Source organism: Urocitellus parryii, chromosome 6 (assembly GCF_045843805.1).
Source record: "Urocitellus parryii isolate mUroPar1 chromosome 6, mUroPar1.hap1, whole genome shotgun sequence".
In the NCBI taxonomy this organism is placed as follows: domain Eukaryota; kingdom Metazoa; phylum Chordata; class Mammalia; order Rodentia; family Sciuridae; genus Urocitellus; species Urocitellus parryii.
Window position 1 is genome coordinate 90430324 of NC_135536.1, and position 17623 is coordinate 90447946.

Consider the following 17623-nt stretch of genomic DNA (forward strand, 5'->3'; position numbering starts at 1 on the left):
GTTGCCTATGTGGCTTCCAAGATTTACCAGAGAAACGGCAAATCTCCTATGTTAATGAAGTCCCTTCGCTGCAATTCTTCACTGAAATGGACATGTTCTGTACATGCAGAGCAGTGTTGGATGTGGGCCTGGAAAGAGGAATATAACATTGCTTACTTCAAGGAGTTGAGCAGGGAGACATATTTGTAAACTAATGAATGTGGAAGTTGGAGGTGAAAAAAATATTTTGTAGGAGGAAGTGAATAGAAGTTGGTTACAGGATAAAAAGAAAATTCAATAACTTTTTTTTTTAAAGAGAGGCTGAAACAAATCAATCACAATGTCTTGAAATGAGCAATATGCTTAATTTAACACTAAAGATTTTAAGAAAGAAAAGAAGGAAGTGAAGGGAACAAAGTGGTAGAGGGGATGGGAAACTGAAGTTTTCAGGATTGCTAGAAATTTTTTTTTTTAACAAGACCCAGCCAAACCACTGCAGCTCAAGAGGTGGAGGTTGAAACATTATCAGACTAATTATGATACTTAACACTTAGTTAAACCCACTCGCCAGAAGTCTTTCCAAATATGTGTCATGTGTTAACCAATAACCTTATGAGGGAACATTCCATAAAATCTCGATGTCTCATAAGCCAATTATGAAAATAACGGTAGATATGTGGTCAAGCCAGGGTGTTGCATAAAAGAAAGTTTGATAGGGATCTGAAGAAAGGTTGGAGAGAATAACACACCAGGCACTTGGCTGAGGTTTCTTCTTAGAGACTCAGGGCTCAGTAAAAACAATAACAAGAGGGCTGGGGTTGTGGCTCAGTTGTAGAGCGTTTGCCTAGGGTATGTGGGTTCGATTCTCAGCACCACATATAAATAAATAAACAAAATAAAGTTTCATCAACAACTAAAAAAAAGCAATAACAAGAATGTATTAAAATAAAGATGAAATACTCTATAGCGGCCACTACACAATTAAGTTAGACAAAATCTTAGAGGACATCTAGCTTGAGGGCAGGGTTTCAAAAAGTTGGAAGTGGAGGACACTATGTGCAAACCAAACTGTAAGTGGGGATCCTATAAGTAAGATGTAAAAGTGAGTTAATGTGGTTGAAGAGGGGAGCCAGTGCCTCTCCCACAGCCTCCCATCCCCCACACCAGTTTCTACTTCCCCTTCCTGTTGTAGCTCCTAAGGTCCGGGTGCAGTTTTACAGAGGAGGGGTTGATGCCCCATAGACCTGCTCACTGTCATACATTAATGTCTTCCTGCTCAAGTCATTGCTGTCCCCACCCCTTAGTCCTCATGCAGTTACAGGAAAGTACAGACCAAACATGTTCCCAGGATGCCTAGTTGTTTCCCAAACAACTCCCCCCCACCCCCACCTTATTTATTTTGCCATGCTGGGGATAGATCCCAGGGCATATAAGCTACCACTAAGCTACATCCCCAAGGCTTTTTATTTTTTGAGATAGGATCTTGCTAAGTTCCTGACATTGGCCTTGAATTTGCAATCCTCCTGCCTCAGCCTCCCAAGACACTGTAATTATAGGCATGTGCCCCTATGCCTGGATGATATGTGGCTTTTTGACACCATGTTTTGGGGAAATTTTCAAACGGAACATCTGTCCCCTTGCTGTAGCTCAAGGAGTCCAGGCAACTTCTGAGACATCAGCCAAAAGCTGAGGGTTCCAACCTTGTAGGGGAATACTTGGTCAGAACAGAAAAAGCCTGATGACCTAGAGCTCAGGGGTGGAGTGGGGGGAGCTGGTGCTGAGCATAGGAAGGGTGTGACAGGGATCTCTCTAAAATTCCCAAGTAACAGTCAATCAAATGGATGCCAAGGAAATCTCCTGTCTAAAAAGTATAACCATAAGTTTGATGCACACAAAGTCTCCTTGGTGATTTTTCTACAGGAAGTTGAAGTCATGTTTAAATGTTTAAAAAGACAACACTAGGAGGGAGGGCTGCAGAGGGAGAATGTACTTCTGAGTCAGACTAGAGTCACTTGGTCACTTTGAGCCTCTGTTTTCTTGTGTGTACAATGGTTGTAATGATATCTACTTTGCAGGTAGTGGGAAGGATTATAAACAGTGAAAGTACCCTGTGTGTGCCTGAAGCACAGTGAGTGTTGGATAAATGGCAGGTGCTAGTAATGTTTCTGAAGCAGTACAGCCTCATAGTTGGAGAGCATGGACTGCAATGCCAGTTAGACTTGGGGGTGAGACTGGCTTTGCCACACATATGCCTCATCTATCACATGGAGATAATGAAAGAATGTCATAAAGTCATTCTGGGGCTCAACTAGCACAACCCTTACTGAATTCTCACTATAATGATTCTCCATATATGAATTTTTTAATAAACTAGGAGAGAGATACCATTACATTTCCCATCACACATATCTGCGGAAACTGAGGCTCAAGTTAAGTGACTTGCCCAAGATTACTCAGACAAATAATGGGAGTGCTAATATTTACAGCAGTACCTCATCATCTGTTGTTTGCTTTTTGCAGTTACAGTTACCCTCAGTCAATAATCACCTGAAAATATTGTGGAAATTTTCATAAATAGACAATTCACTAATTTTAAATTGTGCGTAGTTCTGAGTAGTGTGATGAATCTGAAGCCACCCTGCCTAGGACATGAATCATCCCTTAGTCCAATGTGTCCACACTGTATGTACTATCAACCATTATGAGTCATTTAACATCCTTCTAGGTTACAAGATCACATATCATGGTGCTTGTTAAAGTGACCCTTATTTTGAAAATTATGAGAATAATGATTCTGGTGATTTTATTATGGTATATTGGTGTATTGTTATAATTGTTCATATATATACATATGTTCATATATATATACATACACACCATGGGGATTTAATTACAGGGGCACTTAATCACTGAACCACATCCCTAACCCTTTTTATTTTTTGTTTTGAGACAGGGTCTCACTAAGTTGCTTAGAGCCTCTCTAAGTTGCTGAGGCTGGCTTTGAACTTGTAATCTTCCTGTCTCAGCTTCCCAAGCTGTTGGGATTACGGGCATGCACCACTATGCCTGGATGTTCTATTTTATTATTGTTGTTAATATCTTTTTAAATATTTTGTTTATTTGGTTGACACAATACCTTTATTTTATTTTTATGAGATGCTGAGGATCGAACCTAGGGCCTCGAACATGCTAGGCGAGCACTCTAATGCTGAGCTCCAGCCCCAGCCCCTGTTTCTTACCATGCCAAGTGTAATATTTATCATAGGTAAATTTATCATAGATAAATACGCATAGGAAAAAACATAGTACAGATGTCTAGGATTCAGAATTATCCATGGTTTCAGATATCCATTGGGGACTTTGGAATGTAACCTCTATGGATAAAGGAGACTAACCCCAAGCAGTCTGTCTCCAGAGTTCCTATGCTTCTTCATTGTTCTAGGTTCTCAAGGTTTTAACTAGTTAAAGGCACAAAGGAAGTTCCCAATAAACATTAGTTATGGTGGCTATGGAATAATAATAATGAATTTTAATTTTTTCTCATTTTCCTTTATAATAATGTATTTTTAAAAGACATACTATGACAGCTATTTTGGGTTAAAGAATTTAACTAAATTCTTATCTTTAACTTTTATGGAGGACAGGCTGATCCTTCCCATCTTTATATCTAAGAGTACTTGAAACACAGAACCTGGCAGAGAATAAGAACTCACTAATTGTTACTGGATGATATATGATATCAGTGGTCCTTTTGGGGAAGGCTGGTAGTGACTAAGCTGCTACCGAACTAGGCCACATTAGACCCCCTTTGCCCAGTTCTTTGTTCCAAGGTCACTGAAGGGCCATGATTCTCATAAACATTTTAATTGGCCTGCCATCATTGCATAATCTCCATCTACTGGCTCCACCTCACTCATCACCCAGTTCCAGACAACCACACCCAAACCCGTCTCTCTCCCTCTAAACACACGCTCCTGGCACATTAGGCTCTTGGGTTTTCCACATACCAGAAGGTTCCCTCTTTATCTTGCATATGATCCATTTTCTGCCTGTCAGTTTTGTGTATGCTTTCTGAATGACTCAGACCTCCCACTTCACCCCAATCTCTATGACTTTTTTTTTTTTTTTTTGGTACTGGGAATTGAACTCAGGGGCACTCAACCACTGAGCCACATCCTCAGCCCTATTTTGTATTTTCTTTAGAGACAGGGTCTCACTGAGTTGTTTAGGGCCTCGCTGTTGCTGAGGGTGGTTTTGAACTCGTGAGCCTCCTGCCTCAGCCTCCTGAGCTGCTGGGATTCCACCTTGCCAGCTCCCTGACTTTTGATACAAAAGCTGTTGAGTTATCTACTTCTTATCTCTTGGCCATCAAAACATCCAACTCAAGGTCAGGCTTTGCAGTTGCAAAGGAGGAATAAGCTTGGGATTTCATCATCATCAACTCATTCTAAAGTCACTTTCTGTCAGTGTTAACAGAGACCTTCCTGTGCCTGTCTGTTCAGAAGCCTGGGGCTCTCTGGGATTCCTCCAAAACTGTCATATTCCTTTGAGAGACCAGAGATAGCATTCATATGCTCACAGACTACACCAATCCTGTCACACAGGGAATTCTACACAGAAGTCCTGAGCCTTCAACAAACCAAGGTGTAGGCCAATCTTGCCTCCCTGGATTCTACTAGAGAGTCCTGTGAGTGAAAGCCTTACTTGGCCTTTTTCTCCAGCTAACATAAATAATAACTTACCAATTGTGACCAAATCAGGTATATGGATATGCATGTTTCAACAGGCTTGGAGCTGGTCTGGACACGGAAGCAGAGGGAGGGTGAGGACCAAGAGCAGGAGCGTGGCCTTGGGTGGGGCAGAAGGCGTCCTCCTGTCACCTCCAGCATGTGACTCATTTCTAGATGTTACTTCCCTCAAGATTTCCTCCCCATCTCATCCTTCTGCTTGTTCCTCTTGCCACACACCACACAACTTCCATTTTCCTTATTTGCCCTGTATGTACTTTTTATCTTCTATTAATGTACTATTCTCTCTCTTTCTCTCTGAAAAGCCGATCTCCATTTTTGCTTCCATTCCCTAACTCCCTGGCTTCAGTCAGGCCTCCAATTCCCTTTGACTTTATGACAACTCCAAATTAAAAGATAATTTTACTGGGGTACCATCTTGTTCTAGCTCCATGGTCTAAAACACTTCTCAGATGCACATTTCCCTCCCATGAGCATATCTTCACTAAGCCCATTCTCTGTGCTCCAAAAGGGCACAATTCAGTGTGTTAGAGTTCTAATTACTTATTCTTTCATCTCACTCTCACTCTCTTTTGTACCTGGTCAATTCCCAGCTAGACTCTTAGGAATATCGTTAGGTTTCCTGAGCTCAGAAGAATGGAGGGGTGCCAAGTCTTGGGATGTGTGTGAGTTTCACTTCAAAACTATCATCTGGAGTAAGCCCAGATTTGTGAAACATATGGTCAGGGATGAGACATTTCCATTAGTGGAAAGGGTTTCCTTCCAAACATCCCTTGGTGGGAATTTTGAAACTGGTATAAGAAGTTTGGAGAACTCTTAAGTTAACTATTATACCTGGGGCCCTTTCCCTGGGGCTGTTTCTTACCTGTACACATGACTGCTGCAAAGACCCAGCACTGTCCATAGCGCACTGGCTGGCAGCCTGTGGCATGCCACTGCTTCAGGATGGCTACACTGCCAGTCCACTCTGCAGGGTTGACACCATCTGTGTAATTCTCACTCCAGTTTCCATTGAGCACCCCATTGTCATCATTGCTATTAATCTGAAGAGAAGTCATAGATAGAAACATTAAAAACATGTTTTCCCTCAATAAGAGTTGATGTGTGGGAAGGCCCATGAGCCTTAGACACAGAGAAAACTTTTTTTTTTTTTTTTTTTTTTTTGGTACCAGGGATTGGACTCAGGGACACTCAATCACTGAGCCACATCCCCAGCCCTGTTTTGTATTTTATTTAGAGACAGGGTCTTGCTGAGTTGCTTAGGGCCTCACTAAGTTGCTGAGGCTAGCTTTGAAGTTGCAATCCTCCTGTCTCAACCTCCTGAGCCACTGGGATTACAGGTGTGCACCACCAAACATGGCCAAAGGAGGCTTTTGACCTTATTTCACTGAAGATCTTCCAGATCTGCTGGGGAAGGGGTAAAGGTGGGAGGCCACTGTTCAGACTTGTCCTCCACTTTTAGTTTATTAATTTGTTTCTACCTATTGCAAAGCTGGAGCTTGGCTCTGAGTACTTTAAAAAATATTTCAGGACAAAGGAAATTTAGAAACAACAAGATAATTTCTCAAACTGGAGTGACAATCAGCTTTTCCCAAAACATGCAATTTGGAAATAACAGAGGTGATGAACCATGCTTAGCTACTTCAGAGCTCAGTTGAGAAAACTTGTTACCCACATTTTGGCATCAGTCTTAACCCAAATGGCTTTGATTCTATTCCACCCCTGCAGGAGGCAACTGTGAGAGGGCAAGGGAGGCCCTGCACAGTCTCCTCCCTCGCTGGGCACACCAGGGACCTCACCATGGCACACACCACTCTGCTGATGTAGACGGGGCTTCCACGCAGGGCACAGTCTATGGCGGAGTCGATCTGGAAGTTCAGGCTCTTGTCTAGAAGTTTCAGGCAGATGTGTATGATATTTTCTTCAAACTGCAAGGGGAAGTGCAGAGAAGGAAGGTGCCTGTGCTTGGCATGTGAGGATGTGTAAAGACATACACGGTCCAGCTCTCCAAAGGAGTGTGTTTGTGGAATACAAACCAGTTTGGAAGGTGACTTTCAAACAGAAAACCATTGACTGCCTTCCAGGCGGGTGTGGGTTTCCAAAGCTCTGGGGTTATAACCCACTTGGAATGTATGTCCTGAAAGTCAAATCCTTCCTCCTTCATTTTGAAGTGATGGTTGCTACTGTTGGGTTTTCCCAGTGAGTTGGGCTGGCAAAAAAAGTCTGTTTGCCCCTTTATTCTGGATCTGCTGGGATACTCTTACTAAAACCATGTTTCTTCTTCTTCCACACTCACTTCACAGCCCAGATTATCACTGAAAGCCATCTGAGGTCATGATGCTAACCTGTCATGGCACCCACAACTCAGTGGGGCTCTACCATACATGTGAGTTACAGAACTTCCCACTCAAGGAAGCCTGGCTCCTCCTCACCCTTCAGGCTTAGTGTGATGTCACTTCCTCTGAGTCTTCCCTGAGCCTGAACTTGGGATAGGTCTTTAGCCCTGGAAGAGTGCCTGCTCCCATCAGATTCAATAGATGCTATAGTTGAGGTCCATCCTTCCTGCCTAACTGTACTCACTGTCTCTTTCCAGCTCTTCATATAACTCTGGACCCCAGACTTGGCACAGTTTGTCCAGCACATAGGAGAGACTCCATACATCTTTGTTGAATGAGTGTAAATGAATGCAATGTATTCCTTTAAACAGTGGGCAATAAGCACAGGTGTCTTTGCTTATGCGTTCCCTCTGCCTTCACTTGGCCAATTTAGCTCAAGCACTGTCACTCTCAAGAAGCTTCCTCAATACTTCCCCCAACCAACAGCCTTCCTCCCGATCCTCAGAACATCTGCACCTGTCAGTCTTCACTTATCCTTTTGCAAGATATGTGACCTGTTGTGTGTGTGTGTGTGTGTGTGTGTGGTGGCCCCATTACACTGTGAGATCAGGCATCGTATTTTGTCTCTCTTAGCACCTTGCCTGGCACTGAACCCACATTCAGTATAAGTTTACTGAAGAAGAGAGACAGACAGGGAGGAAACCAGGGCTCCGAAAGCAGTAACTCCTTGCTTCTGCATCTCACAGATGATAGTCAACTCTTCTCCAGGGCTCTCTGAAATCCCCAAATACCCTAGCTGAGTGAGAAGTTAAGGAAATGAGTTGTGTCCAGTGGAGGCTGCTGTCTCCTTCTTAGTTGTAGTCACCTGGGCCCTGATTGGGCCTGAAGGCCATGTGTATTGGAGTTCAATCAGGGAAAGTTCAGGAGAGGAACCCATATACAGCTGACAAGACCTTTCTAGAGAACTCCCAGTGTATCCCAGCTGACACCCCTTCTGAGAAGCCAGAGACTGATCCTCTCTCTCCCTCAGTGCTCCTAGCACCTAGGCTCAGCCTAGAGAACCCTCTTCCCTGGCCTGGCCTTGGACTTCCTAGAGCACCTGCTGGGAGGTTGAGCTAAATGAGAGAAGGTCTTTAGTTTTCAAGCCTGGCAACAAATAGGATGCTATTTTATATATGAAATCACATTTTTAAATATGTGTAGAAAAAGTGTAGAGGAACATACACCAAGCTGGTGACAGTGTTTGGGATGTCCTCCGTGTTCTACGTGTCTATTTTTGCAATATTTCTTTGCAAGTTTTTTTTAAGCAATCATGTACTACTTTTATAATGAAAAGATCTATCATTGAAATAAAAAAATAAAAAGATAATAGTCATGTGGAGGGAGATGCATTGCTGCTTATCAGCACAACTTCTGGCTGAGATGTTCAAAGGCAAGTTTTCATTACTGTATCACCAAGAGTTGTAATGATGAAGCAAGAGAGTGGAAAATAGAATCCCACAGGAAACATAAGTTTAAAAAACAAAATGCCAGGCACCATCATTGCCATTGTGATCATGTCCCCTTCATTCCCACCCTCACACTCAGTGGACCACCTGGTGTGCTCTTATCTGCCTTTTCCATTTAGATCTTGTTGTCCAAGGGAAACTATGAGCAGCACAGAATGGACCTTCCACCTTCCTATGGTTCCACTAGCAACCTGGGGTCCATCTTACCCCTTGCTGCTGCCATTTAGTTAGTGTCACTCTGCAGTTCACCCCACTCCTGCTCCCCCCTCTCTCCCCACAAGCCAGGGCCTAGACAGGCTGAGACTCACCTGTCCATAATTCCAGGGGCATGGGCGGATCCAGTTCTTGTTCCCTTGGTAGATGAAGCCATAATCATTCATAACATACTCCTGCCTTTGGGGCTCACTGTCCAGGTAAACAGCGTCCCCTAAGATTCAAAGCAGGAGGGCACAAAACAGAAAAGTTATCTTGTCTTTCCCATCCCATTCATGTCCCTCATGATCCCCTGGAAACTGAGCTCTGGGGAGGGCACCTGGAGATACCATGAGGGGCACAAGCAGGGGTGGGTCTTGGGAGACAACATCCCCAACATCAGCAATAGGCTCAATATGAACTTGAGGTGGAATAATAAAAATTTACCTTTGGTGAAATTTCTGGGTTTCCAAAACACATTTACACCCTAGCCCCATTTGAAGATTGAAAAAACCTGACAAGTGATTAAGTAACTTGTTCAAGTTATATGTAAATACAAAGCTGGAATCTGAGCACAGAGCCCATGCAACTCCATATTCTGTGTTTTCTGTTATTTTCAACAAATCCTGGTTGGAAAAGAGCAAGTAGAAATTTAAGGGTTGGCGTTGACCTCATTCTTCCTGTTGTAGGAATTTCATCTAAAGGAAGTATTCAGCTTGTGAACCAAGATTTAGACAGTAAGTAGCTCATCTGAGTGCTGTTCATAGGACTGAAAAGCTGGAAACAATCACAATGCTGTTCTTGGGGACTGGTCAAATAGCTTCATTGCATCTCCACCACAGGATTCTCTATAGAATTAATAGAAAGGGGCAAATTTGGATATATGGACATGGAAATCTGCATGTGATATATTAAACTAAAATAGGTTATAAAATAACGTGTACAGCATTCATTGATTTTTGTTAAACATATACGCATATATGAGGAAAGGATTTTGAAGCCTATGCTAAAACATGTTAATGGTAATTGTTTTTGTTTTCCTTTTTGCCTACTGGTATTCTCCAGATTTTCCCAAATGAATGTGTTATTTTTAGTGATATAAAAAATTATCTTTTAAAGTTAAAGGCTGATTAAACAAACAAAAGGCCAGGGGAGCAGGTGTCCCCTTTGCAGTATTCTGGACCTGTCTGGAAATGCTACCTGAGCCTGAGGTGAAGGAGCATCCTGCCCTCATTGGAGGGAGCCTCAGACACAACCTAATAGGATGCTGGTGTAGGAGAACTCCTTGCTGAGATGTGTTTTATCGAGGGTTTGAACAGTGGGGTGAGAAGCTATAGATTCATGGTGAGATCACATACATCCTTGAATCACAGAGTGGAGATTCCCAGTCATATATGAGGCACAGTGATAGGCAGCTGTCAGTCCCAACTGCAGCTCCCACCAGTCATTACCCCAGTACTGGGTCTCCCTGGAATCTGGGTGCAGTCTAAGCTCAGGAGAGAAGCCCTGTAGTCTTTCCTCAGCTCAGATAGGTCCTCATTACATGCCTAAAGCCCACAGTCTTGGAGATCGGAAGAGGGTGTGTGTGTGTGTGTGTGTGTGTGTGTGTGTGTGTGTGTGTGTGTGTGTTAGAGAGAAAGAGACAGAGAGAGATATACAGAGAGAAACAGACACATATGCAGAAGACAGACAACTGGCCCTCCTTGCTCCAGGAGCATGCCTCTTTACCCAATATGTCAGTGATGGTCCTGAGCCATTCAATGACAGAAAGGTAGGAAGGGGATCATCCTCTAGTCAGAAGCTTTTCTGGCCTCTACCCAAAGCAGACAGGACCATTCTCCACTGTCAAGACTTCTCGCCCTTCTTCCCACTATTTCCTACTGCCCTGTGCTTTATTCTGCCCACAGTGTCCTTATGTCTGGCTAGGCATCTATCTCTACACCTGGGTAGATTTGGAGGACAAGGCTTATGGGGTTGGCATATTCACTGTGGCTTTGTTTGTATAAGAGAAAAATTGCAAATAGCCAAAATGCCTGGAAATAAACATGTGGTACATCCAAGTAGTGAAATGATTGTTAAGAAAAATGTTCTGGTAGGATGGGGCTGGGGCTGTGCTCAGTGACAGAGCACTTGTCTAACACATGTGAGGCACTGGGTTCAATACTTAGCACCACATAAAAAATAAATAAATAAAATAAAGGTATGCTGATCTACTCATAGAGGATTTCTAAGTTAAAAAAAGAAAGAAAATGTTAGGAATTGGTAGAAAAATATTTTCAATGTTGAATGCTGACATGAGGAAAGCAAGTTGGAGACTGCTAGGTATTATATAATCCTGCTTGTGGAATGTATTATAGAATCACACATACAGGCACATACATACACATATTTGATTAATTACAGAATATTTTGTAAGGCTACACAAGACAATATTAACAGGTTTCTGCTGGAGAATGGAGCAGAAATTTTTTTTAATATTTTAGTTTTTAGTTGCAGTTGGTCACAATATCTTTATTTTATTTATTTTTATGTAGTGCTGAGGATCAAACCCAGGGCCTTGTACATGCTAGGTGAGGTTCTACTACTGAGCCACAACCCCAGCCTGGGATTGGAAGCTTTAACTTTTCACCTTATACCTTTCTCTCCTTTCCTCCCTTTCCCTTTCCTTTTCCCCTTTCTCTCTCTTCTTTCCTCCCTCCCCCTTCTTTTCTCTCTGTATCTTTCAGTTTTACCCTTTACTTCATTCATCAAATGTATAGTGTGCTTATTACTTTTAAAATGAGAAATCTCAGATCAACTTCAAAAATGTATGATGAAGGCAGGTGTTAACATTGGTCCAACTTAATTACAATAGTTTTCTATTTAAGTAAAGATTATTTGGTTCATAATTTTAAAATTCTAAATAAGTAACAAGGTCTCCCTGTCCTGGTTGTTGACAGTGGGGGGTGGATGCTGAGTACCTGGGATTTTAGGGTAATTGTAGGTGGTAGGAGCAGGGTCAGGAAACCCTCAAGCTTGGCTTTCTGTAGCAGGACAGACAGACAGAGATGAAGGAGCCTTTCATGGGCACCTGCCTTACCTGTACACCAGGGATTAAAGAGCAGGATGAACTCTCCAAGCTGATAGGCTGTGACAGGCCCTTGGAAGGATTCGATACGAACTTTCAGTAGGTACCGACCCACAGCTGCCATGGGTGGGGGACACAGGCTCACTTCTAGGGATGTGGCCCCATTGGTCTCCAGAGAGGCGATCCAGGGGCTGGGGCCACCACGGCTTGCCAGGCTGAATACTGCCCGAGTCCCTTTAGCTAGCTCTGGCAGGGGTCCTGGGGGGAAATAGAGCTGACACCCTCTGTGGTTACCTCCCAGAGGTAACTACACAAAGTTCCCCCAACACACGCACACACACACACACACACACACACACACACACACTCACACACTCTGGGAGCCAGCTGAGGTCCTTACCAGTCTCAGTCACAAAGATGATGTTGTCCAGGCCTGGCTGGAAGCCCCGGTTCCTAAAGTACAGGGTGATGTTGAAGGCCTGGCCCCGGCGAACAATGAGCTGGTCAATGCTGATCTCCTCTGTGTGGTGCCGCATATTGTTCTGGTAGCTCTGGAGGTCTGTGAGGGCCACCTCCAGCCCTGTGATGGGGCAGCCAGGGACTGACAAAAGGAAAGGTTGTGGAGCTTGGTCCAATCCTGTTTATTACTTACTAATTGTGCAAATTTGAGAAAGTAACTTGGCCTCTCAGCACCTGTTTCCATGTCGGTGAAAGAGAATATATAATACCAGTCTGAAAGTTTAGATTTGAGGATTACCAAGGCTTCATGAATGTGAGTTCCTCTTCCTTCCTTCCTCTTCCATTTTCTCTGAATTTCTATCCCTGCACAGCTGAATGTGTATGATTTTCTACCTCTAACTTCTTTTGTAGACCCATCCAAGTTTGATTGCTTCCAAGTTTGATGGCAGTCCAGCATGTCTTCCAATTTACTCTAAGATGCACGTTCTTGGATTCAAGATAACAGTCTTACTTATTTGTATACTAGCCTCCAAACCTGGGGGCAAGTCCCTGGATCAGCTTCCCCTGGAATAACTGTCCCTAGATTAGCTGCCTTACTTTTAACAATTTGTTGGCTCTGTGACCACCACCAATGCCAATGTGCCCAAAGTCTGGGAGCTTGAATACTGAGGAAAGTCAAAGAAAGTTTCACTCTCAGCCTTTAGGACTTTCTGCTAAACTGAATTCACTGTTCTCAGAGAGTGGCTCTCCCAGAGGGCCCTGTTTTTGACTTCTTGTTTGACCATGGAGGAGAACTGTCCCTTTCCACATGCACGTAATTCCTCTCTCCTCACCTCATTCCTATTGAGTACCAGCCTCCAATGGGTCTTCTGCCTCCTGTGTCTTTCCCCACCACCTTCCCTTAACACATCACCCAATTACCTTTCCTCAAGACAGTTTGATCATGCCATCCTTTGGCTTTAAAAGTTCAAAGATACCTTACATCGACCACATTAAAAAGGAAAACTCCTTTACTTGACCCTTATACCCTGGCCCTAACTTATATTGAAAGCTACTTCTCACCACTCCCACCATGGGGCCTCTCCTCCAGCCTTGCCCTAAGCATATGGCAGCTACCTGTCTGTGCATTTTGTTCCTGCTATAACTCCACCTCAGAATGCCTCCCCACTAACCAAATTCCACTTGTCCTGAGATCCACCTCCCTCGTGAAGCATGCCCCAATAGGCAAACCCTTATTCCCATCTCCCACTGATTTATGGCATTTAATTTAACCTATCTTAAGTCTTGACTGCTCAATCAACATGTTAAGTGTCATGCTTATTGTTCATGCTTATTGATATCAACAAATTTTTACTGAGATCCTATTACTTTCAGAATCGACATCAGATATTTTTCTTACTTTTAAAAAATTGTAATACTTAATTATTTTACTGAGTCATAATTAATATGGTCTAGAGTTATTCAACAACTTTTTAGTTACTAAACATCTTCCACATATCTGAAAAAAGTGTTATTTTATATGTGTAAAATTCTTAGTCTCTTTTTTATTTATCTGTTTTCCCCTACGAGATATAAGCCAATAAGGACAGAACTAGCTGTTTTGTCTTGGCCATAAGATTTTAAAAAATAAATGAATCAGAACATTTGATAAAATATAATACCCTTTTATGATAAAAATGCTCAACAAACTTAGAAGGGATTTTCCTCAAACCGATAAGTGGTAATAAAACCTCACAGCCAACCATATTTAATAATGAAAGATTGAATGCTTTCCTGCTAATCTTATCTTATTTTATTTATTTATTTTTATGTGGTGCTGAGGATTGAACCCAGTGTTTCATACATGCCAGGCAAGCACTCTACCACTGAGCTACCACCCCAGCCCATCAATTGATGTTTGACAAAGGTGTCAAGTTGATTTAATGAGGAAATACTCCTTTCAAGTAGACTTCATATGTGAAAAAAAGAAGTTGGATGCCTACCTCTCACAATATGCAGAAATTAACTCAAAATGGATCAAAGACCTAAACATAACAGCAAAAACCCATGGAAGAAAATATGGTCCATGATCTTGGACCAGGCAATGCTTTCTTGGATGTGACACTGAAGCAATAAGCAGTAAAAGAGAAAACAGATAAATTGGAGCTCGTCAACATTAATTTAAAAATTAATAATTTTTTTTCTTCAAGAGCACTATAAAGAGCTGGGGTTGTGGCTCAGCAGTAGAGTGCTGGCCTCACATGTGTGAGACCCTGGGTTCAATCCTCAGCACCACATAAAAAAATAAATAAGTGAAATAAAGTTATTGTGTCCAACTACAACTAAAAATAAATATTAAAAAAGAACACTATAAAGTGAAAAGATCACCCACGGAATATAAGAAAATATTTGTAAATAATATATCTAATAAGGGACTTGTACATATATATATATATATATATATATATATATATATATATATATATTTGTATACATATATCAGCACATTTTAGGTATTCAGAAATGTGTGCTAGATTAAACAGAGTTCTCTATCTTTTGCACAATCATCCAGCATTTATTTTAGACTTCAGATTAAATGTTATGCCATCTGCATTTGGAGACAAAAAACTGAGGTTCAGGTAGATTAAATGTTTTGCCTTAGGTTAAACCCAAGATTCCCACTCCAAGTCCACTGTTCTTTCCATTATCCAATAGTGGCCACCTATTGCTGTTTTTCACTCTTACTTGGAAAGAACATCACAACAGTGCCACTGGGAAGACACTTAGCTTTTTCCTGGTAGTGGAAAAAGAAGCTCATCCTTTTGGGAGGCCAGTTGACTAGACAGGGAGCACTAACTGGCACCAGCTCAGGTGGGGCGCATGACTTAGGCTACCCAACAGGTGTGGCAGCATCTGCCTGTTAGCAAGCACAGCAACCAGATCTCATCCTTTGGATACATCATGAGTCAAGCTAATTTGCACCCATAGCATGGGGATTATTCTTCAGTTCCTTCATTCTCTATTGTGCATATTAATTCTCTTTGAGGTAAGGGTAGAATGAGGTAAAATGATCAGGGAAATAACAAAATTCTAGGAAGATCTTTTAAAGAAGATCTCAATATCTGTTCTAGAGTACAAAGAAGCACACATAAGGAAGTTCATTGCAATGTTGCCTATATAACTGAGATATTAGAGACAACCTAAATGTCCATCAGAAGGGAACTGGATAAATTAATTACTTATATGCATACTATGGAATACTATGCTAACTGGAAAAATTGAGGTAGATCTATAGATACTGACTGGCATGGACAGAGCATCAAGATAAACTGTTAAGTGAAAAAAAATCAAGTTGTAGAAAAGTGTTTACAATATGATGATACCATGGATATAAAAAAAAGCCACACATGCTAATATTTTGTATTACCTTGAATATATATATAATATATATGTGTAATGTTAATGTGTAGACCAAAGACTGGTAACAGCATTTACTCTGGAGATGAGGATGGGTGGGATTGGAAGTAGAATTGGGATACCTGTAATTATTGCTTTATTTTACTCCAACTATGTATTCTTATATTTCCTTGTTAATTAAATGTTATACAAAAATTTTTTTAAAAACTTAAACACAAAAATCAACAAAGGTGAGGCTGTTACATTTGTAGAGCAAGTTAAAAGTTCATATCTGTAAACGGTTTCAACTAACCATTGAATCTTCATAACAGCTCTTTTTAGAGAGAGGGGATGATGTAGAGAAGATGTGGGGAGATAAGCTAAAATGAGGAGGAGACCCTCTGGAATGAAGGACAAGGAGAATAAATGAAGATGTAAAGAACTTTAGAGTTGCTAGACAACTTCAAGACTGTGTTCCAACCCCTTCCATTTTTCAAGCATGGGAGGTGGAAATCAGAGAAATGACTTGCCCAATGACAAAAGGTCAACTAGTAGCAGAAAAGGATAGGAATCAGACCCCCTAATCCCTGGCTCTGCCTTATCCCATTCAGCTATCGAAGCAGCCATGCTGGTTTGCAGGTGTGTTTACCTGTCAGCTTCCAGCCTATCTCCTGATTCTCAGACCACCAATGAATTCTGAGGATTCTGGGGGTCCTTCTCTTCCTAGGTCAACTCTGAATTTACTTCTTTATTTCTTGGAATCCATCCTTCTCCCTGGACTTCCTAATTCTCTCTGTGTCCTTGTCCCTAACACTCCAGCAGCCCCAAGAGCCTCCCCTACCTTGGGCCATGGTGGCTGCCTCAGGGCTCCTGGGATGCTTCCCACAGAACAGCTGGATGGACTGGAGCTTCAGGAAACTGGTCCCGGAGTGTCTGCTGCCCTTTGCATCCCAAGACTCTGGGAGACACAGAAGGCGGGGCGGGTTGCTGCACTGCCGCCTGCTTACTGGGCAGATCACAACTGGTTTTCTCACTTGCCCTTTGGTTTTTGTTGGCAGTGTCGCTTGGCTGAGAGGAGGTGCAGAAGCCAAGGAACTATCAGGGCCTAGTGTCATGTGGCTCTTGAGCAGTAGGGCATTTTCTGGCAGGTGCTGTGCTGTGGTGGGGGAGCCGAAGGAAAGGTGAGCTGACATAGTGTCCAGGAGGATGAAGTGGGGTGGACCTCTGTGGGAAGGACTATCACCCACAACTAAGAAAGCCTCAGTGAGCCTGCTCTGTGCCTGAGCCCTCTCCTTTATCCCAAAGAGTCACTCTCTGGGGCTGGGGTTGTAGCTTAGTGGTAGAGAACTGGCCTCTCATACATGAGGCAGTGGGTTCTATCCTCACCATAAAAAATAAATAAATAAAATAAAGGCATTAAAAATGATGAAATATTTAAAACAAAAACAAAAAGCCACTCTCTGGACATTAAATGCAAACAGATCCCATTCTATATCATCCTTGAGATGACTTTAATTGCATTTATTTTTTTGTCAGTTTCATTGTTTGGGTTGAGACCTTCTAGGCCCAATGTGAATCTCAAATAAAAACAATAGAAGAAGAAACATTAAGATTTATACCAGAGTTTTGGAAATAGCTGAGAGGACAGAATGCCAGTGAGCAAGGACCTTGATTCTAATAAGAAAAGTAAGAGGGCTGAGGATGTGGCTCAGTGACAGAGTACTTGCTCATCATGCGTAAGGCCCTGGGTTTGATCCTCAGCACTGCCAAATAAATGAATGTACCACTGCTTCTGGCAGTAAGGAGGTTTTGAGGAATGCCTAGGGAGAAAAGCATGGATGAGAGAAAGGAGAAGACAGGAGGAAGGACCCAGAGTGAGGATTGGGACACCCACTGCCTTCCCTGATATGGGACACTTCTTCCTGCATTCACCTGCTTTCTGAGCCTTTCTCTCAGGAA

The 17623-nt window shown here is 42.3% G+C and overlaps 1 protein-coding gene across 2 annotated transcripts in view; it reads right to left on the bottom strand.

Annotated features, from left to right (window-relative positions):
* Tgm5 (transglutaminase 5) overlaps positions 1–16515 on the bottom strand; it is a 43612-nt gene extending 27097 nt beyond the window's left edge. Inside the window, exons 1-6 of one of the 2 annotated variants that reach the window (XM_026392292.2) lie at positions 16506–16515; positions 12231–12410; positions 11843–12088; positions 8880–8998; positions 6527–6655; positions 5593–5770 (exon numbers count right to left, since the gene is read on the bottom strand). In XM_026392292.2, the coding sequence (XP_026248077.2) occupies positions 5593–5770; positions 6527–6655; positions 8880–8998; positions 11843–12088; positions 12231–12410; positions 16506–16515 (862 nt within the window). The remainder of the gene's footprint in view (positions 1–5592; positions 5771–6526; positions 6656–8879; positions 8999–11842; positions 12089–12230; positions 12411–16505) is intronic. The other variant, XM_026392300.2, reaches the window with a different exon arrangement.
* Positions 16516–17623: the final 1108 nt, after the last annotated feature.